At 39.2% G+C, this 24332-nt stretch overlaps 1 protein-coding gene across 2 annotated transcripts in view; it reads left to right on the top strand.

Annotated features, from left to right (window-relative positions):
* The window catches only part of LOC310852711 (bifunctional heparan sulfate N-deacetylase/N-sulfotransferase 3), a 58091-nt gene that overhangs the window by 26901 nt on the left and 6858 nt on the right, over positions 1-24332 (top strand). For both annotated transcript variants that reach the window (XM_083756597.1, XM_083756596.1), the window contains exons 4-10: positions 826-1011; positions 1835-1963; positions 18034-18216; positions 19543-19639; positions 20512-20635; positions 22715-22889; positions 24107-24277. In XM_083756597.1, coding sequence (XP_083612723.1) covers positions 826-1011; positions 1835-1963; positions 18034-18216; positions 19543-19639; positions 20512-20635; positions 22715-22889; positions 24107-24277 — 1065 coding nt within the window. The remainder of the gene's footprint in view (positions 1-825; positions 1012-1834; positions 1964-18033; positions 18217-19542; positions 19640-20511; positions 20636-22714; positions 22890-24106; positions 24278-24332) is intronic.

Below are 24332 nucleotides of genomic sequence, written 5' to 3'. Positions count from 1 at the left end.
AATTTGCATGTTAGATATCTTGATAGAACACTGCTAGAGATACAACAAAAGAGAAACCTTGGTGGCATAACTGTTGAATGGAAGTCATGATCATTACAGAAGGGAAGACACAAAGGCCACATGCTATTGCACTTGCAACAGAGGAGATCTTAGACAAAAAGTGCACTGAACTAATCAGAAAAAATGTAGGAGGAAGCTACTTTATAAGTTTCCTTTATAAGCTTTCATTAGCATGAAAAAGGAACCTGAAAGAAAAGTCTCAAGCTGACATTTGCCCAACCTGCTGTAGATTTTGAATATATTCTGTGCAGAAGGAAAGAAACAGAATGTCAACTGGAATAACAATATCATAAGGATCAATGTATGGATTTAACAGGTTGTCTGCATGTATAGACATATATGAAAAGCAAAGCAAGTCATAAAAGTGATTGAATTTCAGAAACTTAACATATTGATTTCCTCCTTGTTGCTGTTGTTTCCATGCATTGCAAAATATATTATACCTATCATACTTTATGCAGATGAAAAATGTATGTTAAGTTCCATGACAGCTGAAAAGCTGGGGAGGGACCTTGCACATTACTTTGTCACTTTTACCGGTAGTTAATGCTAATAAGGGTATGCTATTGTTGCTTTTGGACTTCTTCCTCTAGTGGACCAAAATGCTTGCCTGCCATTTTTGTCATCTTTTCTGTGGCATTGTACCTGAAAGCAGGATGTGAAAGAAAGCATTATCACACTTGTTCATATATTTGCTTGGGTGAGAGGCCCACAGAGAGCTTTTCATTCATTAGCTCTCCAGGCTTTTGTTTTGCTTTGTTTCAGGAACATGGGATTCCAACTGATCTGGGATATGCTGTAGCTCCACACCATTCTGGAGTCTATCCTGTCCACGTCCAACTTTACGATGCCTGGAAGAAAGTCTGGAATATCAGAATCACCAGCACAGAAGAGTATCCACACCTGAAACCTGCACGGTACAGGAGGGGCTTCATCCACAAAAACATCATGGTGAGCTGTTTGGTTTCTGATGGTGAACATTTGTTTAAAATGGAAGAGAAACCATCTGATCTCCTCCTCAGTGCTGTGTCAAGTGAAGGAGGAGGGAATGGGGAACTGACAAGCCTGAGATGATTGTAGGTCACATTGAAAGGGGGGTTTTGGGCCACTTTTTGAAAAAACAATGTATTAAATTATTTTTAATTTGTGGTTGATTTGATAAGATTTGGAAAATCAATAAAAACTATTTGGCAAAAAAAGTTTTTTTCAAAGTTATAAATATCAATGCATTATTAAATATATTAATACATATTAATATATTATTATATATTATTATTAATATATTATTAATATATTTGGTGGAGTCTCCTTCTTTGGAGGTTTTTAAGCAGAGGCTTGACAACCATATGTCAGGAGTGTTCTGATGGTGTTTCCTGCTTGGCAGGGGGTTGGACTCGATGGCCCTTGTGGTCTCTTCCAACTCTATGATTCTATGATTCTATATATAAATAAATTAACAATTAATCTGCTCATGTGGTGCTTCTTTAGACATTGGTGCACTGGCACAATATGGGGTGTTGCTGTTGTACCTATCAATATACTGCTGCCCCAGGAGTTTGTAGTTTTTCTTTATTCTGTGCATTTTTCTGTACATCAAAATTAAGGTTAAAAAAATCACCCGACAAAGTTAAGCATATTCAAGTTGTACCAATTACAATGAGAGAATTAAGTGCATGTTAATATCTCTTCCATTAAAATTTCTGGGACTCAATAAGTGTTCTGCTTTGGGTAGATCATGCCTCATTCTGCCCTTCCCCTCACTGTTTTTCTGTAGGTTCTTCCTCGACAAACTTGTGGTCTCTTTACTCACACCATTTTCTACAAAGAGTATCCTGGTGGTCCTAAAGAACTGAACAAAAGTATACAGGGTGGGGAACTGTTTTTCACTGTTGTTCTCAATCCAGTAAGTAAATCACATTATTTTAAGACACTTAAAGAAAATAATCATTGAGCTTGTTTTAAAGAGTTCCACAACCTTAACAAATTGCAAATTAAACCATTGGCAGTATTTTTATTTAGCTGCTATCACTGATATGTTTAAGGTCAAATACTTTTGTCACATGTATTTCTAAAATTAAATATACTGGTCTAGGTTCAGTATATTCTGTTGTTTGCTTAGTAACATGGTGGTAAAAGTTATTCGTGATATCCAGCTAAGTCATATGCAAAGTAGGCCCACCAAATTAAATGGACATACTATGTTGTCCAATGTTAGTCATATTAACCCTCTGTGTTTTAGTTAAGTTAGTTAAAGCTATACAAAAGACTTAACCTGTTCAATTTCTCCCTGCCATACAACTGTTCCAGGGACAAAACCCCTATTTTCCTCCAATGCCAACCTTATACCCAAGCCTAGACTGTCTTAACCCCATTTAACATAATGTGACACATTTCTTGATAGGCATGGCTTCCATTGTACTTTTAAGTTAACTTGTACAATGAATTCTTAATGGTGTTTAACTGCTGAACATGCCTAAGCCTCTTTGCAAAGTCTTCATATTTACCTTTTGAAGAAAGGGGTAATTCTTTTAAATCCACCCACACTTATTGTGTAGTAGTATTTGCAGAAAATAATTTTCAGGGACTGCCTGATTTCAGATGAACCCACCATGGGAAAGTTGTATCCTGGTTGTTAGGAGAAAAAGAACAAACTATAGAGATTCCAAGGACTAGGAAAAAAGACAGAAACAGGAAAAGTGCACTGAGGGGAAGGGGAAAACAGCAGCTCTTTAGGACCCCAGGGATTCCTCTTGCCTGGTGTCTGAGCAATTCACTTATCAGTCATAGCTAAAATTCATTGGTTAAAAACATAGACAGATGGGAGCAGCTAGCTGGCTCATTTCACAGAAATCACTTATAATGGTACCTGCACATTTAATTTCATGACTTACTTCTTAGGAGGGCTAGAGATGTACTTTTTTAAACAAAAACTTAGAAACTGGGGCTTCTGCCCAGATGTGCCATTGAAGGCCTTCATGGGTACCATGTTGGTCATCCCTACAGCTCATGGACAAGACCAAACTGCACTTCAAGATCTAACTGTATAATGGAAATAAATGTATAACAGGGGTAAGATAATTTAGCGCCCTTCAGTTGACATTTGGCTACATCTGCCATATTCCCTGAGCATTTGGATGCGCCGACTGGGGTTGATGAAAGTTGTACTCCACAAACATCTGGAGAGCACCACCTTGGCTGTGCTATGAAGTTTATTTTACATCCTCCTCTGTGCCGAAAAACAGCCACAGCAGTGTAAAAGAATAGCATATGTGAATGTCTTACATGACTTGATCATTTATATTAGCTCTATTCCCTTCTAAGTTTCCAGATCCTTCAGGTTTAGTACTATGCACAAAAACATTATCTGTTTGCTGTGTTTGTGGGAAACATAAAAGCTTGTGTTCTAAAATAGCTCATCTAGTAGTCTTCTAATGCATGCACTTTTGTGGAATTGGTTTACGTCCCCTCTGTCGCTGGCTGAACTGTGATCTGATAGCAGGTATAAAATTATCCTAGCAGCAAAGCCCATTGTGTTCATAAAGCATGTAGAGAGCATAAATTCCAGCAGTGCATAAAGAACAGTGGGAGTTGATAGCACACTATTCACTTTTAAATAATCATTGCACACCCATAGGCTACGGAGGGTCAGATTCACTTGGGTAAATGCTTGTATAATGCAAAGCTGTGCATATCTACCTAGGAGTAAGTCTGGTTGAGTTTGATGGAACTTGCTCCCATGTAAGTGTGTGGGGGATTGCAGCCTTAATATGACTTGTAGCCAATTAGTGAGACCACCTGTCAGGAGATAGCAAGCGTGGAGTGCATGAAGACTAGGGAAGGGCCCTAGTAGAGTGAAAGAGCATCTGCTCTATCTGCAGAAGACCCCAGATTTAATCCCCATCATCTCCAGGTAGGAGTGGGGAAGACCCCTGTCTGAAACCCTGGAGAGCCACCGCAAATCAGTGTAATCCATAGTGAGCTAGATGGACTAATGGTCTGGTTTAATGTAAGGCAGCTGTTCCTGTGATTTCATTTTTCACTTTAATTCATTTGGTCGGGATTACAGTTATTATTTTATTATTATTTATTAAATCTGTATGCCACTCTTCATCTGTAGATCTCAGGGCAGTTCAAAACACAAAAATACAGGATAAAAAGACAAAATACATAATAAAAAAGAAAAGCCCAAAAACCAAAAAACCAACAACCCACCCCTCCCACAAAAACAGTTTATGTACAGTATTTTAAATTGCTTCCCTGTAACTGTTGTTTCTTTGCAAGGGGCCTCGTACGCTCATACAGATGGGTTTTGCCTTCCTGCCCTAAGTAGAAATTCTCAAAACCATTTTTGTTAGGTTATGGGCCTCCTCTTGTCTCATAAAGTCTTGGACCTTTGTCTACTGCATTGGGCTAAGCTGGCTTTGCTGGCAGAAGACTCTTCCATTTTAGATTTCTTTAGTGAGAGCAGTGCAGTCATGTTTGTATACACACAGACCCATTTTGTGGCTTCCAATTGCCCTTTATATTTTGTAGTGGTATGTGTATTGGCGTATGTATTGGTGAGCTCTGGTCCATGGGGTCACGAAAAGTTGGACACGACTAAACGACAACATTGGTATGTGTACCCAGTGTTTAGGAAGGAAGGAGAGGGATTGTGACAGCTTTTCCTTACAGTACTTTGTGTTTCTTCCTGTCATTAAATGTCTCTCTTATCTATCCCAAGGCACAGATTATTTGATGAATATACATTTTTAAACTTTGCCTGCCTGAGTAATTAACGCTACCTATTTTGCTCAGCATAGAATTCTTTTGTTTTATTTTTGTCATGACTTCAAGCCTGGCACCTCAGGTGACAATTTACTTCACATTGCATTGCTTCCAGACATGGCTGTCTGCCATGCTAATATTTCTTCATTTTCAAGTCAGTGATACTGTTATTACCATTGATGGTGTTACATTTTGACAGTACTGTGGTGGTTTTTCTGCAACAAGGCTTGCTTGCTGATCCATAGTAAGAACTTGATTGCCTTTGAGCATATTTTTCTTCTGTTTTTATTGCTTACTTCCTTGGGCTAACCCACTACTAGAATGTAAGGGAGATAAGGCTGTAAGTTCTCAATGAAGCAGATAATTGTTGCCGCAATAGTCTCCTTATGTGAATTAGAAACAGTAGTGGTTATGTTGTTCCACAGCTGCTAGAGGCTTCTTGATCAACATGACAGGGGCCATTGTGCAGATTCATAGTGACATGATAAGGACAAGTCCTCAAGTTTGGTGGCCATATTGAAAACATTTGGGACAGTTCCTAGCTAATGAAAAGTTGCACTTATAGAAAGTTCCACAAACAGAAGTGGTGATTTTCACAGATTCCACCTTTCCCCATGCAGTGAAGAGGTTGATACCAGGGGCTACAGCAGGAAGGGGGAAATTGGCAAAAATTGCTTTCCCCATCCTAAATGGAATAATTCCTTTCAAGTGCAGTAGGGTTCCATTAGATCTGACCTGCTGCATCTCTCTTTCTTGCTTTGTTGACAATTTAAAATAAATATTATGGGCTAGTAGAATCATACTTCCATTCAGTGTTTCAAAGGATGAGATGCTACCAGTCTCCTAAGGGCATCTTGTGAATGATGAAGAAACTAAACATGTAAGTTTTGAACCAGATATAGAACAGTGCCATTCGGTAGTATATTTGTTTTGCAGGATTTGCTAATAAAACATGACAGGAAGGCATTATCAGTATCTCTGAGCCCGTAGAAGAGCAATTATACCCAAGGGCCAAGTTGAGTTCAACATACAAACACACCTGTCTATAAATCTAAAGGAATACTTCTGTATCTTTACTTTATGTCTGCTTCCTGCCATGCATGTAGACATTATTCCTTAGCTACAATAGATAACACATACATTCTGCAATCATGTTCCTGTATCTGTTTATGCTATATTTACATGGGGAATGGTACATTCTGTGAATGAAGGCCATAAATGGCCTGAGTTCAGTATATCCTGAGCAGTTATCCTCCTTATGAAAAACTGGCAACCTTCTAGACCAGCTTTTCTCAACCTGTGGGTCCCCAGATGTTGTTGAAGTACAACTCCCATCACCCCTAGCTAACAAGGGATGATGGGAGTTGTAGTCCAACAACATCTGGGGACCCACAGGTTGAGAAAAGCTGGTCTAGACCTGCTGAAAGGCATGTGCTTCAGGTCCTGTTACTCCACCCTCTGCCAAAAACCAGATAACACAAAATAAGAGCTATCTCTGTCAAAGTACAAGCCCCATGCCACATGCTGCCCAGAGAAACCTGATGGTGTCACTCAGTATTAACCTTCTAGAGGCAGGAGAAGAGTTAATTTGATTTGCCTAGAATCCTGGTATTGTATCCAACTTAATCATTGACAGCATGGAATGCCTTCCATGAGTGCAATGGAAACGCCCTCTCACTTTCCCCAAACCCATTCTGGAGGGTTAGGCAAACCTCCATGGCAGATCTGGGGGGTGCTTGGGAGGAGTTCCATTGTGCTCAAAGAAGTTGCAGGTGGTTGGACTAGATGACCCTTGGGTCCCTTCCAACTCTAAGATTCTATTATTCTAAGCTGTGCCTCACACACAATGATTTTCTTGGATACAACTCCTGATTATTATTATTTACTAATTTAACTAATGATAGGGTTTTCTGATGCAATATTTAGTATATATTTTTGATATACTCATTTCTGTCTGTTACCTTAATTTTAGCTCCAAAAAAGTGTTACAGAAATTTTAATAAGAAAGCCATTGAAATGCATCCTAATGGCACCATTAGCCTCTTTTCAAAATGGAAGTCTAATTTAAATAGTTCGTTTCCTTCAGCTGTGGCTCTTTCTAAACAATGAATTGGAACCACATAGCACTTTACAGGGCTTAAGTGTACAGGCTTCATCAGGATATCATACCAGGCTGCCACAGATGTATTGCCCTTATAAGCTTTGCCGTGGACTTCCTATAAAGAGTTGGAGAACCATACATTGGCATTTATCATACCTGTATGTTATTTATGGCCTTGTAAAGGTAAGAAAAATGGATGTTGCTGCAGACTTTGGGATGGCTTTCTGTACTGCTTATAGTATGCCTTTAGAATTTGTTGGTATGACTGAAATACAGATGATGAAAACAACAGGTTAGATAAGAGATTTCCAACAGTATTATACCTATCCTCGAAACCTTTATTGCATTAACTGTTTAGTCCATGAAACCAACCTACATAACTAACCTAACACATTTTGTGCAGAATATCAATATTTCCTCTTAATAATAGTGATAATTAAATAACTGACAGCTTTGCATCCTTTAATTGCAAATATATAATTGAATGGTTTCCTCGCAAAACGTTAGCTTGATTTTTCAGCAGATCCTTTTTCCTCCCAAGACTTCTCCCTCTCTCTTTTCATGTTCCACATCAACCTCCTTCAGTGCCGTAATGCATAATGCTCTTCTTCAGTACGTGCTTTAGGCAGATTTGATATCATCTGTGGGACAAAATACTTTAGAACTCTGTTGTTCTAGTGCATTTTATGTTATAAATTACAGAACTGAAATTGAGGGTGCAAGTAATTTCTCAGTGTGGCAGAGCTGAAACCTTCCAGACATCAAGTCCTGTTCTATGGGCTAGTAGATGAAAGCTTGGTTCCAGAGAAGTTCAAGGATGGATATGTGTAGCCATGTTGCCATCCACTTACAGCCCTGCCACCATAAAGGGTGCTGTTCCAGGCTCTCTGCACCACTAGAAGCAACCTCATTCTTCTTTGGATCCTAAACACAATCAGTTTTGTTTGAGCAGTTATGCCCTGCCTATCTGTAATAAAATATGGCTTTCTGTATTACTTATGCAGTCCAACAGGTTCTCTTAAAAAAAAAATGGATTGGATCGAGATTAAATCTACTCCCACAGAAATCAGTGTGACTTAGGTTAGCCATGAGTATCTGGTTCCATTGATTTCAGTGATACTAAAGCATTATTTACTGAGTTTTCACCCAACCCTCTCTTATAGATATTTACTAATGGAGATCTGTGATAGCAGTGAGATTTTCCCTATACAGCTTATGTTGAAGAAAAGTGTGACATTGCAGGCAGAACCTTTTTTATTCCAAACTTTGAATAGTGCTCTTTCATGCCATCTATCTTTTTTTTTTTTAAAAAAAGGTTATTTTTCCTTCACAAATTTAAGAAAATAAATTCAAGTGCAGACAGAAACCTACCGGTAATTCATTATTCTGTCACTTTGTGAGTCTAATGGAGCAAGAGCAGCTGTTAAGAGTCTCTGAATACCTGAGATTGAACTCTTCAGAGTAATATGGAGACAATATCAGGGACCAACATACACAGTGTACACAATGCAAAATTAATTGGAAAATAGATGGTCTGAAAGTTAAACACGCTCTTGTGGCCTGTAAACATTTATTCTGCAGCTAAAGTAACAGCACTATATTAAACTAAAAGAATATTTGCTTCTAGCACTTAAGTGAAACAGATTCATTAACCACCATTCATTTTGTTTTTAAGCACTGGATTACATGACATTACTTCTGCTCCTATTATTAAACAATGTATCAAGTAAACCTAATGCCAAAATTAAGCCCATGACAAAAAGATTTAAGAAATTGAATTAGCAACTTGAAAATATGTACTTGGAATTGAATTGCTCGAAGCCAATTTATGTTAGTCCCTATGGTGGTCTGCTAGAGCAATATATTGGTGCTAGCAAACATTTTCATATTTTTTTTTATAATATTTTTTATTAAGTTTGTAAAATACAGAAAAAAGAATAAAGAGCATGTTATAAAAGTAAAATAAGAAGATTACAAAATTTCTTGTTCTTTTTTCCAAATCTATTGGACTTCCCCGCATCCTCCCAACCCTGCATTCTCTGTAAACATAACTAGACTACCAATCCTGGAGGTGTGGGGTAGAGAGGACTGCTAATGTGATCCATAGAAACACAGGAAGCTGCCTTACACCAAGTCAAACTACAGTGGTACCTCGGGTTAAGTACTTAATTTGTTCTGGTGGTCCATTCTTAACCTGAAGCACCACTTTAGCTAATGGGGCCTCCTCCTGCTGCCGCGCCGCAGGAGCCCGATTTGTGTTCTTATCCTGAAGCAAAGTTCTTTTTTTTTATAATATTTTTTATTAGTTTTATGAAATACAGAAAAAAGAATAAAGAGCATATTATAAAAGTAGAAAAAGAAAGTTACAAATTTTTCTTACTCTTTTTTCCAAATCTATTGGACTTCCCCACGTCCTCCCAACCCTGCATTCTCTGTGATGCATAACGTCTGCAATTTGTTAACTTGTTTCAATACTTATTGTATCTTCCTTTTTATCATGTTACCCAATTTCAAATATATTATGGCCCAAATCATGTACGTTTTCATTTTAACACAATAAAGTTGTTTCATTATTCTATCTCTAACTCCTTGTACCTTAATTTCCATTTCTTTAATTTAACATTACTGAAGCTAGGATTTCCTAAAAGGTGCGTTTTTTAACATTCATACAACTTATAATGTTTTTCCAAATAGTCTTTAAATTTTCTCCAATCCTCCTCAAATGTTTCTTCTCCCAAGTCTCGGATTCTGCCAGTCATTTCGGCCAGTTCCATGTAGTCCATCAACTGCGTGTGCCATTCCTCCAGTGTGGGTAAATCTTGTGTCTTTCAATGTTTTGCAATCAGGATCCTTGCTGCTGTAGTAGCATACATAAAAAAGGTTCTGTCCTTCTTAAGCACTCTCTGGTCCACCATGCCCAGGAGGAAGGCCTCTGGTTTCTTAGGTAAGGTAAATCTAAGTACCTTTTTTAGTTCATTATGAATCATTTCCCAAAAGGCCTTCACTTTCGGGCAGGTCCACCAGAGGTGAAAGAATGTCCCTTCCGCCTCTTTACATTTCCAGCATTTATTATCAGACAGGTGATATATCTTAGCAAGCTTGACTGGGGTCATGTACCACCGGTATATCATTTTCATAATGTTTTCCTTCAAGGCACTACATGCCGTAAATTTCATTCCGGTGTTCCATAACCTTTCCCAGTCTTCAAACATAATGTTATGCCCCAAATCCTGCGCCCACTTTATCATGGCGGATTTGACTGTCTCATCCTGAGTATTCCATTTAAGCAGCAGGTTATACATTCTCGAAAGTAGTTTACTTTTTGGTTCTAACAGTTCTGTCTCTAGTTTCGATTTTTCCACCTGGAATCCAACCTTCTTATCTACTTTAAAGACCTCTTGAATTTGTGCATAATGCAACCAATCTCGCACCTTGTTTTTTAATTTTTCCAAGCTCTGCAACCTCCAATTGTCTCCAATCTTTTCAATAATTTCCCCATATTTAGGCCAATCGGCTTCCATGTTAGGTCTCTTACGTGCCTTGGCCTCCACCGGTGAGAGCCACCTCGGAGTCTTACTCTCCAATAAGTCTTTATATTTTGTCCAGACCATTAAAATTGCTCTCCTAACAATGTGGTTTTTAAACAATTTGTGCACTTTAACCTTGTCATACCACAAATATGCATGCCACCCAAAAACATTGTCAAACCCTTTCAGATCTAGGACATCAGTGTTTTCCAGTAAGATCCAATCTTTCAACCAGCAGAAGGCTGCAGATTCATAATATAACCTCAAGTCTGGCAGGGCAAATCCCCCTCTTTCTTTCGTGTCAGTTAATATTTTAAACTTTATTCGGGGCTTTTTGCCCTGCCAAACAAACTTGGAAACATCCCTCTGCCACTTTCCAAACATTTTCAAAAGGAAGTTATCACTGATATTTCAGAACCCTGAATAGTATTCAGAAGACCTGCCAATCTTCTCAATTGTGTGCTCGTCTGGTCTTCTAAGTTCAGTTGCAAAATTAAGGAATGCATTTTTCCGATTTTCATTAATCTAGTTTTAGAACCCATATTTCCTAGCTTAAGCTGAATTATTTACCCACAAAGTTACCACTTTCCTTCCTCCATCCTTTTTTTAGTGGTCAGGGTAGGACTTAAGTAGAGCATATATCAGAGATTTAACTGAAAGGAGAATGTGATGCTAACATCCATTACCAAGATGAAGGTCTACCAGGCTTGCATGTTGAGAATGCTGCTTTATGGAAGTGAGTCCTGGGCAACTTACGACCACCTTCCACATGCAGCAGCACAACCAGACATCTTCATCTCCTCCAGCTGCAACAAAATATATCTGTCCCGCATCGGTCTCTACAGCCACAGCAGGCGCTGCAACCTTCCAACAGCATCTCACTCCCAAAGGCAAACTCCTCCATTGTTTCCTGAGACAAATGGATGGATGCCAACAGAACTGAGAGGACAGACAGGAAGGGGCGGCTTTCTATGTTGTATAGAACGCAGCAACATGTCTTGACAATAGATTGAATATAGGTGCAAAGGAAAAGGATGATTAAAAATAAAGCCAAGGCTTTGTTCTGGTTCAATGGGTCTTGTACCCACAAGCCCTTGTCAGATGAATGGAGGCTGTGTATTGCAGTAGGCACTGCCCTCTAATCTGTGGGGTTCAACTGGGATGTTCTGTTGCAGAATAGCACATTGTCAAGAAAACATTGAACTATTTTAAGATGTATTATCTGAATACTTGTTTTCTTTTTCTTTTCTTTTTTGATCCATGTTTTCATCATAAACTAAAAGCTGGGTGAAATGTTTGCTACTTCAAGGGTTTGGAATGAACACAGATCCAAAGGGGAGGGAGACCTTTTGCCACTCTTGATTTTGCAGTGTGCGAAAGCAGGCATGCTAGCAAGAAGTCAAAAGGAGATGATTATCCAGCTTGCCCAGAGGGTTATGTGCAATGGGAAAACAAAATCGAGAAACTTTGCTACTGTTCTGAAAAAGATGAAAACTAAAAAACAGTTACTAGCCAGGGGCCAAATGTAGCTCTAAACCATCATTTAAAACATTTTTTTCCATTCAATTTTCTCCTTTAAGGATCTTAATTTCCTTGGAGTGCAATGAAACACTGCTAGATTTCAAGTTCATTTGGGAGAAAAGGTGAAAAAGGGTGGGTGTTTTTTCACTGAAGCAACAAAATGCTGAACTGCTCTAATAAGAAAGCTTTTAAGATGGTGGGATGCAATCTAATAATGTACCAAAACACACATTTTAAAGGGTGGAAAGGTTAGTAGAATTCATTCAGTCTTGTCTTGCCTTTTCTAAAAGGGAGAGGGGTGTTAAAGGCTATCAGTGCATTGCTGACTCACATTTGCTTGAGAAGAATTGGAAAGCATATATTCACTAAGAAATTGCTCAGGACCAATTCACATGTAGGAAATGTATTGTAGGGCTTAAGCATAATGAAATGCTGGTTGTTTTTGTTCCTAGTTTGGTTTTGCATTTTCACACATCTGAAGAAATGAGCTCCAGCTCCAGAGACCTTTATACTAATATTACCGTATTTTTCCCTCTATAACACGCAGATTTTTTCTCCTAAAAAGTAAGGGGAAATGTCTGTGCGTGTTATAGAGCGAATGTGTGGTCCCTGGAGCCGTTTGTCCCAAGTGCATGGCAAAAATCATATTGCGCCGTCACGGAGGAGAGGAGGCTGCTGCTTTCCTGCATTCTGCCTCAGGGTCTTACTGCCCACCCTGTTCTGTTTCGGTTGCTGTTTGCTCAGATGGAACAAAGAGCAGTGAAATCCCCTCCCCTCCAGGCAACCCCTCCCCTCTAGGCAAGTAGAGAGGAAAGCAGAGCGTCCCTGCTCCGGTGCTGCTGCTGCTGCTGCGTCTGGGGACTCGGCAGGCAGCGGAAAACATGCAGATGAGAGAGAGAGAGAGGGCTGGCTTGAGTGGGTGGGTGGACTTTTGCCTTCCTTCCCCCCCTTTAAACCCCTCTCCTGCATTCTTAGCCAGCTGCTTCTCCGCACACCCCTCTCGTGCTCCTTGTCCCTTCTATATTTTTCCTTCCCTCCCCACTTAAAACGTGGTTACAAAGCACGGATCCACATGGATCCTCAGGATCTTTGCACTGGGTCACCCCAAATTCACCATCAGATCACATAGCAATGATCTCATGCAAAAACAGGGCTGCAATGGTGCAAAAACGTGGTGCAAAATGGTGCAAAAACGTGGTGCAAAAGCATGTCCATGGCTACAGCCTGCCCCCCAAAAATCACGTACCCACTGTTGCCTGGGGCAGCAATGGTGCAAAAACGTGGTTACAAAGCATGGATCCACATGGATGCTCAGGATCTTTGCATTGGGTCAGCCCAGATTCACCATCAGAGCACATAGCATGTCCATGGCTACAGCCTGCTCCCCAAAAATCACGCACCCACTGTTGCCTGGGGCTGCAATGGTGCAAAAATGTGGTTACAAAGCATGGATCTACATGGATCCTCAGGATCTTTGCATTGGGTCACCCCAAATTCACCATCAGATCACATAGCATGTCCATGGCTACAGCCTGCCCCCCCCCCAAAATCACGCACCCACTGTTGCCTGGGGCTGCAATGGTGCAAAAACGTGGTTACAAAGCATGGATCCACATGGATCCTCAGGATCTTTGCATTGGGTCATCCCAAATTCACCATTAGAGCACGTAGCATGTCCATGGCTACAGCCTGCCCCCCCCAAAAAAAATCATGCACCCACTGTTGCCTGGGGCTGCAATGGTGCAAAAATGTGGTTACAAAGCATGGATCTACATGGATCCTCAGGATCTTTGCATTGGGTCATCCCAAATTCACCATCAGAACACATAGCATGTCCATGGCTACAGCCTGTCCCCCAAAAATCATGCACCCACTGTTGCCTGGGGCTGCAATGGTGCAAAAACGTGGTTACAAAGCATGGATCCACATGGATCCTCAGGATCTTTGCATTGGGTCAGCCCAAATTCACCATTAGAGCACATAGCATGTCCATGGCTACAGCCTGCCCCCCAAAAATCACACACCCACTGTTGCCTGGGGCTGCAATGGTGCAAAAACGTGGTTACAAAGCATGGATCCACAGGGATTCTCAGGATTTTTGCATTGGGTCACCCCAAATTCACCATCAGATCACATGTCTGTGGCCACAGCATGAAGCACAAAAATGATACATCCACTGTTTCATTCAGAATGTTTTTTCCCTTGTTTTCCTCCTCTAAAAACGATGTGCGTGTTATGGTCAGGTGCGTGTTATAGGGTGAAAAATACGGTAAGTGCATAGTTATTTAATGTAAGGCAATGCTCTTTGTAGGATTTGCTTATGGAGACCAACATAGCTACACATGTGGAATGTTACTTTGATAAACTGAACATTTCACATACATTCAAGTTCTCTCCTGGACCAACTTACAATTGGCATGACTTACCTTAGGCTGCTAAAAATGTTTAAGAGATGATGAAGGGCCAATTTTCCTGGCATGGCTTCTCCCATCACAGTGCTGCAGTGAAATGATTCCTCCTTCCGTACTGCTGAGTCTTGTCTTGGTGCCATTCAGGGGCTGGACTTCACAGTACTACAAAGAACTAGTGGGCTTCCTAAATATAAATTTGTATCCATAGAGAAGCAGTTGTAAACATCTGGGACTTTGCCATGATAAGCTTTCCTGAGTAGAACTTAAAAACATGACAGGCAGATTTTGGAATCCCTTCTAACAGTAAACATATAATAAACATATTTTAAAACAGCGAAGGAAACCTAGATTTAACACTATGAGCTGAAACTAACATTTTATCATGTCTCTTTTCATGCAAATATGTTTAACATTTTGTAATGTAGAGGCAGAGTGGAACTAAAACTGAATTTGAGGTCCATGTTGAATTTTTTTCTCTTCTCTGGCAAAGCATCCTATTTTTGAAAATGATTTATTATGATCTATTTAGTCCACTTTTTTTATAAAAAAAGGAAAAAGAGTAAAAACCCTCCACACAATAACATTCTTAGGATTATAGTGAGATTTGCTTCAGGGAAAGAATAATACATATTTCCCCTGAACTACTAACCTTTTCAAGTTCTCTCTCTTTCCCCCTCTTTCAGTGCAGTGTTAAAGTTGTTGGCAGGTAAAGAATTGCCGGGAGGTGAACTGACATTATAAATGTCAGAGGTCAGCACAGGTGTAGGAGGAAAAAGAAGCTGCTGAAAAATCAAGCTTACCTTTTGTGGGGAAACCTTCCAATTATATCTTTGTTGAAAGTAACAAAGTAGTAGTTTCTAGACTACTTACGGCTTCAGCACTAAAAATAATAAAATAAATTTGAAAAGGTTATACATGTGGCCAAAAAATACATTATTCCTTGCCTGAAGGGAACACAGCCATCTTTTGAAAATACATTTTTTTTACCATTCTAGCTTTATAAGGGGGATTGTGTTCTATGAATTATATCTCTTTGTATCTCTTCATGCTTTGAGAATAACAAAAAATGAAGCCCCGGGCTTTAGTCACAAGCCAGGCAGTGTCACAAGGTGACACTCATTAAACAAATTCTCTGTGAAATGATGCTTGTTGCAAATTCTGCTAAAGAAGCAGCACAGAAATAGAATTGCAGAGCTTTGGGTGGAAATGGAGTGCATAGAAGGTACGTTTTAAAATGCATTGCAACCTGAAAGCTGCAAATCCAACTTTCCTTCTCTAAACCTTGATTTTGTGGGTGAGGAAAAGGTTTAAATAATATCATACCTTCTTCCTGTCATGCAAAGAAATACCTTATCTCAGACTGAGCCAGAGGAAATGTCTTATAATATTAGAATGTATTTCAATTTCTAGCACATCCAGTCATTCCTACAATTAATTGGCCTTTTAACAAGATATTCAAGCTGTTTCCCATGTAAGCAAGGCTAGGCAGTTGAGCATTGTGTTTGCTAGTTAGGCAGCTTTCGTAGAAAAATATTGCATTTGGTATTGTGAATACAAAAATACAATATTGTTTGAAATGCAATGCTTTCTCTTTAATGTATGTACTTTAGTTGTCCTGATTAGCAGGGCTCCACAGTTTTTACTTGCAGTGGCATGTGTTCAGTCACTTTCTGGAGAGGGTGATGAGCCCTAGACTACCAATCCTGGAGGTGTGGGGTAGAGAGGACTGCTAATGTGATTCATAGAAACACAGGAAGCTGCCTTACACCAAGTCAAACTACAGTGGTACCTCGGGTTAAGTACTTAATTTGTTCTGGTGGTCCATTCTTAACCTGAAGCACCACTTTAGCTAATGGGGCCTCCTCCTGCTGCCGCGCCGCAGGAGCCCGATTTGTGTTCTTATCCTGAAGCAAAGTTCTTAACCTGAAGCACTATTTCTGGGTTAGCGGAGTCTGTAACCTGAAGTGTATATAACCCGAGGTACCACTGTATCTGGTCTTTCTATTCCAAATAATAGTGGATTCATCCCCAAAGTTGAAGGAAAGCATGCAATTTGGGGTTTGATTCTGCCTCAGGGTAGGGGTACAGATGTGTAGCATCTTTGCTCTCACCTGCCAGATACTTCAACAACCCAGCAAGTATAGAAACACAACATAGCTCCAGACTCTCCCTTTCCAGCTCTGAGTGAAAGGTGGGACAAGGGCTTCGTTTTTGCTTTGCATGAAATCTACACCCTTTTCACCAGCTCCAAGTTGGGAGCTGGGAAAGGGAGTGTGGGATTGTCTCTGGTCTCACGCGGTCTTTAAGAGGTGAGGTCAGAGACAAGAGCCCATACCTTTGGAGAGAAATGCATGGTTTTGGTAACCACAAGTTTTGGGTTGACTAATCCCTTCTGATTCAGACAGTTGTTTTTAGCGACATTCAGATCTTTTCTAGGGAAGTGTAACCACTGCTATTGTATTTGTTTCCAGGGGTTGTATAGCAGGGAAAGTAGCAGCTCATGGGGAAATATTAGATATTGTAATGCACCTTATATATAACTTGTTGAATTTGCAGGGACTTCTGTTACCATGTAAGGGATTGCTACCTTATTTGTTGACCACTACACAACAATCTGTGTTGGGACGCAGGTGGCGCTGTGGGTTAAAGCCTCAGCGCCTAGGACTTGCCGATCGAAAGGTCGGCGGTTCGAATCCCTGCGGCGGGGTGCGCTCCCGCTGCTCGGTCCCAGCGCCTGCCAACCTAGCAGTTCGAAAGCACCTCCGGGTGCAAGTAGATAAATAGGGACTGCTTACCAGCGGGAAGGTAAACGGCGTTTCCGTGTGTGGCTCTGGCTCGCCAGATGCAGCTTTGTCACATGACCCGGAAGTGTCTCCGGACAGCACTGGCTCCTGGCCTCTTAAGTGAGATGGGCGCACAACCCCAGAGTCTGTCAAGACTGGCCCGTACGGGCAGGGGTACCTTTACCTTTACACAACAATCTGTAGTTCAGAGATGGAAATCCTTGGAAGATCTAGACTTACCTGCTTGGCATAGAAATGTTTGAAATACTGCATTCTTGGGGGGGACGGACACACACAACCTACCAGGGGAAAAGGAACCACAGACATTTTATGCCATCTGGAGGAACTTTATTTTATATGCATCTAATAACAATATACGTGATTATTATTTTTGTTCTGTTTCCTGTAAGAAAATTTTGGGCGGGAGGGATATTATTTATACATTCCATTTAATAAATATTTAGATAATAATAATTGAACAGCTGTTCATTTGCCAAGCACATTTGCTGGCCAAAAATCATCACTTATCATAACTGATTCAAAGTATATAGTGGTAGAGAACAAGTTTTCCCAATGCTTCCAAAATTCTTTTTTTTCTTAGTTTATCACTGCAGCTGATGCAGCATCAGTTCACTGATGCACTACTAACTGTATGCTGCATAGAAACTAGCTATGTCATACCAGCCTTGGGAGCCCAATGTGCTTTACTGTGCTGTCTTACCACCACAGCAGAGCATAGGAAATGCCTGTCAATAAGAGCATGCGTAGCCAGAGCATTAAGGACAAATAGCATGGATGTTATCTTCCCTGGAACTTCACTGCCATCTAGTGATACCGTAAGAAAAATGTGCTTTGTTTTACAGATCAGCATCTTCATGACTCACTTGTCTAACTATGGGAATGACCGCTTGGGTTTGTACACCTTTGTCAATCTGGCTAATTTTGTTCAGAGTTGGACTAACCTGAAGCTGCAGACACTACCTCCAATTCAGTTGGCTCACAAGTACTTTGAACTCTTCCCTGAGCAAAAGGACCCTCTTTGGCAGGTAAGATTGCAAAAGAAACATGCTATGAGGGATAGAACGGACAGCTTGCTTAATGTTCTGTGCAGTCTGATAGTCTTTTTTAGCCCTACCTGTAGATCCCAGGGATTGAACATGCAGCATAAAAATCATATACCGCATATATAAAACTGCTTTCTACCCTTAATGTCAGATTACTAATCTGAATCTAACTAAGCAAAACTTTTGATTGCTAACTGAATGTTATAAAATCAGTATCACTTTTATCATTACTCTCCCCCCCTCTTTCTAGATCTCTGCTTCTTAAAAACCATATAAAAACAAAGTATTTTACACAACCTAGCCTAGCAACATATATAATTTGGAGATTTTTCTCCCCTTTTTAATCCAATGGTGCCAGTTTGGTGTAGTGGTTAAGAGTGGTAGACTCGTAATCTGGTGAACCGGGTTCGCGTCTCCACTCCTCCACATGCAGCTGCTGGGTGACCTTGGGCTAGTCAAGTCTCTCAGCCCCACTCACCTCACAGAGTGTTTGTTGTGGGGGAGGAAGGGAAAGGAGAATGTTAGCCGCTTTGAGACTCCTTCAAGTAGTGATAAAGCGGGTTATCACATCCAAACTCTTGTTGTTTAGTCTTAGTTGAACCAGAGCATGCCTTGGAAGCTCTCACTTTCTTCTCAAAGCTTCTCCTTTTTATGTCCATGGAGTTTTCTTGGCAAAATACTAGAGTGGTTTGCCAGTTCCTTCTCCAGGTGGATCACATTTAGTCTAAACTCTCGGCTATGACCTGTCCGTCTTGGGTGGCCCTGCACGGCATAGCTCAGAGCTTCTTGGAGTTATTCAAGCCCCTTCGCCACGACAAGGCAGTGAGCCATGATGGGGAATGGTGCCTTATGTTTGCCTAAATCCTTATGTTGAAGTTTGAATCATCCTGTGATGTCAGGTTATTGACAAGTGGGTGTCCCCATCCACTTGCCAAAAATGGCCCACATGGTGGTACCAGATATTATGAATAGAATAAATATAAACTATTTTAGCATTGATACTAGATAAACATAAATTAAGGCTGCAATCCTATACACACTTACTTGGGAATAAGCCTCTTTGCACTCAATGCTGATTGCATAGGACTGTGCTATTAGATCATAATAAGGAAATGTGATTCCTAGCAGTAATACTTATTTTATATTCATCATTCAAAAATTAAAGTTAAAAATTAATTTTAATGCTTATAAAATTAAAATTTATCTTGCAACATAATATGTAAACTAGACAATTTAGCTACTGTTGACTAGTAGCAATGATGATGATGATGATGATGATGATGAAAGATTGCTTTTTCCTTAACTTAGAATCCTTGTGATGACAAGCGACACAGAGATATCTGGTCAAAAGAAAAAACCTGTGATCGGTTACCAAAATTCCTGGTTATTGGACCCCAGAAAACTGGTAAGGGCTTATTGAATTGGCTTGGTAGAAGAAAATATTAGCTAAGAGCAACAATGATGAACTCAGGCTTATCTACACTGCAGCTTCTATGAACCAACAGAGCACAAGGCTGTTCTGTTTGATTCATAAACCCTGCCCCAACATTATAACTGTCTACTCCAAAATGGCTGTTAAATTATAAGTGATTGTATAAAACAAAAAATATTTATTTAGAGTTGTGTTCTTCCACACGTAACCCAAATACCAGCATACACCAATTTTTATACTTCTTTAGTTTGAGCAGGAACATTTGCTTTCCTTTATTTTTATTATTGGCATTCAGTTGCATTTGAACATTTACTGTATTTGTTATTAATTGATGTTTCAACAATTGAGTTTGTTTTATGATTACTCTAAAGTGTTACAATGTTAATATAATCAAACTGAGTTACTTGCTGGATTGTCATGTTATGTTTTGAATTTATTTCATATTTGATTGCTATTGTAATGATTTATTGATTTGCATTTTTGTTCTATTGTGAGCTACTTTGAGCACATTTTTAATGGAAAAGTGGTATATAAATTTAAATAAAACACTAAAGCAGTGCATCTTCTGCAATGTAAGTGAATGAAATCTCAGGTGTTCTCAGTATAGATACAGCTACTACTTAAATAAATTTCAATTCAGCATTGATCCAAGAAAACTTTTGTAAGACAAGTACTCTTTTTTCATTGAAAAAAGTTTTGCATGCATATTATACATGCTTTTAAAAGTTCATTGCTGGTATAATCGAGGATGATTATCACAAAATACAAATGTTGTATAAAATTAGGATCCAGTTGATAGAACGTCCTGTCTCGTCTCAACTCTTGGATTTTTATTCTCTTTGCAGGTACAACAGCTTTGTATTTGTTCCTGATTATGCATCCATCCATCATTAGTAACTCCCCCAGCCCCAAAACCTTTGAGGAGGTACAGTTCTTTAATAGAAATAACTACCACAGGGGGATTGATTGGTAAGATGGGTTACTAGTATAAATCTCAAAATTTCTATACTATGCACAATACAAAAATGGCATTACCAATGTGAGGTTGTTTATGCAGACTAAAATAACTTTTACTATTCTAAAAATTAAGTGTGTACAAATAATGTAGCATCAATTACAAATACAATAAATGCCATCTGTGATTTCTTCCCTTATTTTACCACAGCTATTGGAAAATACTGGTATATTTCAAACAATTAAATACTTCTGATTATACAAAGAGAAGTTTAATTACCATTTGTCACATTATTTAATTGTGCCTTAAATGGAAATGGAGTATTATCTAGCAGCTACAATTCGGAGTCTACCTAAAAGACAATATAAACAACAACATTCTATTCTTTACTACGGTAGCAAGTAGGAATTTAAAAAGAGCCACTGCTGTGTTTCTTACATGTCTATTTAGAGGTTTCTGTTCACTTTCATAAAAGCTGGTCTTCCTAAACATGCTGCTGCATATGGCTAAAACAGTACTCGAAATGTAGTGGAATGCCAGCCCACATATCAAAATCAAATATCTTTAATACGGTCAATGACCAGAAAGCCCACATATTTCCAGGTGGATCTATAACCATCCCACACATTTTTAGGGGAACATAGTTGAGTCTGGCTTAACCATTCCACTTTTCTCCCTCTTTGAAACCATCTGACTTCCCTTTACCTCCAGCTTCAGGCACAGCGTTAAACAGCCAGCTGGGGAATAGCCAGTTTAGCAGTAATTTTAGACGTCTTTGTGTTTTACTCCTCACATGTGCAAGAGGGAAATCCTGTAGGACATTTTCATTTTAACGTCTCATTAAAATGAATGGGTTCTCTGCAAAAGTACCGTAGTCCTTTTCTTGGCATAAATGAACTTCCTCTTGGATTGTGTCCACTGTCTTCTACTTAACCATATTATTATATTATTCCATTCTGTTCTAATATATTAATATTATTCTACTTAACCATAATGTTCTAATTACCCATAATGTTAACAGTGAGGGAAGGTTTGTCGATACCATGTAGAGAGTAGTGAGAAAATAATCCTTGAAGAGAGGGCCCCAGTCTTGCATCAGGATATTTTGCCTGATGGACCAATCCCAGAAAAGATCCGCTCTAGCAAGTTTTCTCATGGAACTCTGTTCTCACACATTGATGCTGATTCTATGAGAGTAGTCTACTTTCTTAGAATGACTAATGCCATACTGGTTTTATTTTTGCAATATATTTTTATTATTAAGTCCAACAGGTGGTTTGTGGTTAATAAATATCACATGTTTATTTGGTTAGTCAACTAAAATGCTTGCTGCTGACTGACTCACACACAGTTTGTCACTCACAGTTTGTTCAGATTCTTCCATTTCTGTAAATCTGATCATCAAATGAACTGCAACAACTAAGAACAGCCTCCATGAAGCACTTCTGTTGATAGTATTGTACAGTGTTGTTAAGGAGAAAATAAGATGCATTACTGGGGGAAAAGGAAACAAAATGTTGAAATTTCTCATATGTTGTTTCCCTGGACAGACTGTCTTCATGGACTCTAACATTTAGCAAGGCTAGTTATAGGGACAATGTATAGCATTGTCTGTGAATCAATATGCTCACAGAGCTGAAAGCAGACATGGAAGGTAGTTGTATTGATTCACAGGCAGTTGTATATGCTTTTCACTCTAACTAGGTTTGTGAGATGTCAGAAGTCATAGCAGTCTTGTTTTTCTACCACAAAAGCCTGAATCAAAGGCCACTGACAGAATGGCTGCAGCTTCTGGCCAGATCACATCAACAAATGTTCCTGCTCCAAAACCTTGATAAAATGTGATTCCAGGTGTGTGGTTGGAAAGTTTCTAAACTTCTCATTTATCTAATTAGGAAATACCATTTAGCAGACAAGTGCAAACATTTGGTTGCTTCTATTTGACAATGACACCTAGGATTGGTTTAACATATTACAAAATATAACAGATAAAGCTTGTCTTTGAAATTTTTTAATGTGCTCAAAATAAGTTCCTTTCTGCATAATGCTTGCAACTTCTAAACTGTTCTAAGGAACATATTCTTTTTCTGTAGGTATATGGAATTCTTTCCTGCACCTTCAAATATTACTACAGACTTCCTTTTTGAGAAGAGTGCTAACTACTTCCATTCTGAAGAAGCCCCAAAACGAGCAGCTTCTTTGATTCCCAAGGCAAAAATCATCACCATTCTCATCGATCCATCAGATCGAGCATACTCCTGGTATCAGGTAGAAGATTTAAGAATTAATTCAGGTTCTAGATTAATATATGATAAAGAATTTTGGGTTGCTTGTTTTAGCATATGCACCTCTATTTTATTTTGAAGGACAAAGCATTATTTGAATTAAGCCTTTCTTAGCAAGTCACCACACAATCCTAGGTATGACTACTCATAAATAAGCCCCATTTATTTCAGTATGTTTATTCCGAGGTAAATGGGATTAAAATTTCAGCATCATTTCTTAATCTATAGGTTTGGTTTGGATTGGACTGCTGGTAAAGACTGGTGATCCATTCCTTTAATTCTCATAAGTTTATTATAGTATATTTTTCTATTATGATATTATTTCCCCTTATAGCTAGTTTCTTATAGAATTCAATACTGTCCTAGAAATTTAGAAAGCTGCCTTGTATTAAGTCAGATTATTGGTCCATCTAGCTCTTCAGGGTCTCAGAACAGTGCCTTTACTAATCCTACTTGAAGATTCCAGGGACTGAGCTTTGGTGTGGTGTGACAAGCAGCAACAGACTGCTTCAGCTGAAGATTGGATGTGTCCTACAAGAGTCAGTGGATGTCTCTGGCCTGCCTGTCCCTCAAGCTTCTATTGCCTTATTACTAATTGTATAGACAACTGCTCAAATTTTCTAGCTGCTAAGCTTATTAACAATAATAGTCCATGGAACAGAGTGATCTGACTGTCATTGGCATAGGCAGTCACTGGTATAGTCATACTACACGCTGTTTCTCATTGCTGAGATGGTGTTTTTAAAATATTTTATTTTTATCATTAATAAGAATAAGATTACTACTGCTAAACCTATATTCAAGTCCCTGGGTAAAGGACTAATTGTACCCTCCCAGAACCCAAATATGGTCATTTCTCAACAAAGTAGCTCATCAAATGGGTTAGATCTAAAAGCAATCAAGGAAAGATGTTAGTGTTAGCTTCTTCCCACTTTTACATGGGAAATTAAAGTGAGGGGCAGGTAGTTAACAACAAAAATTATATTGGTTATTCTGTGCATACCTTATTAGTGTTTTACTCAAAGTAATCAATAATGTATCCTTACTGGAATTAGTTTATCATATATTTCATCTGTCCAGCTTCTATAAAATTTACAATTTTGCATTGTCAAGCAATTAAAATTAAAGGAGTATTCTTTTAAGAGTAGAAGCTGGCCACTCTGTTTTCCATTTGCATTACTTCAATATTTTCCCCTCCAGCACCAGCGATCACACAAAGACCCTGCAGCTCTAAAGTTTACCTTCTATCAAGTGATCAGCGCTGGACATCATGCTTCAGCAGAGCTTAAGGCTCTTCAAAAGAAATGTCTAGTACCTGGATGGTATGCTACCCATATAGAAAGATGGCTAACTTACTTTCCACCTTATCAGGTAAATATTTAGTCCTTCTCTACTACCTTGTGAAATGTTGATCTTCATGGTAGGC

This window comes from Podarcis gaigeae (genome assembly GCF_964106915.1).
Source record: "Podarcis gaigeae genome assembly, chromosome: 9".
Classification (NCBI taxonomy): Eukaryota; Metazoa; Chordata; class Lepidosauria; order Squamata; family Lacertidae; genus Podarcis; species Podarcis gaigeae.
The sequence above is the reverse complement of the archived record's forward strand: the minus strand, read 5'-3'. Positions and strand labels throughout refer to the sequence as shown.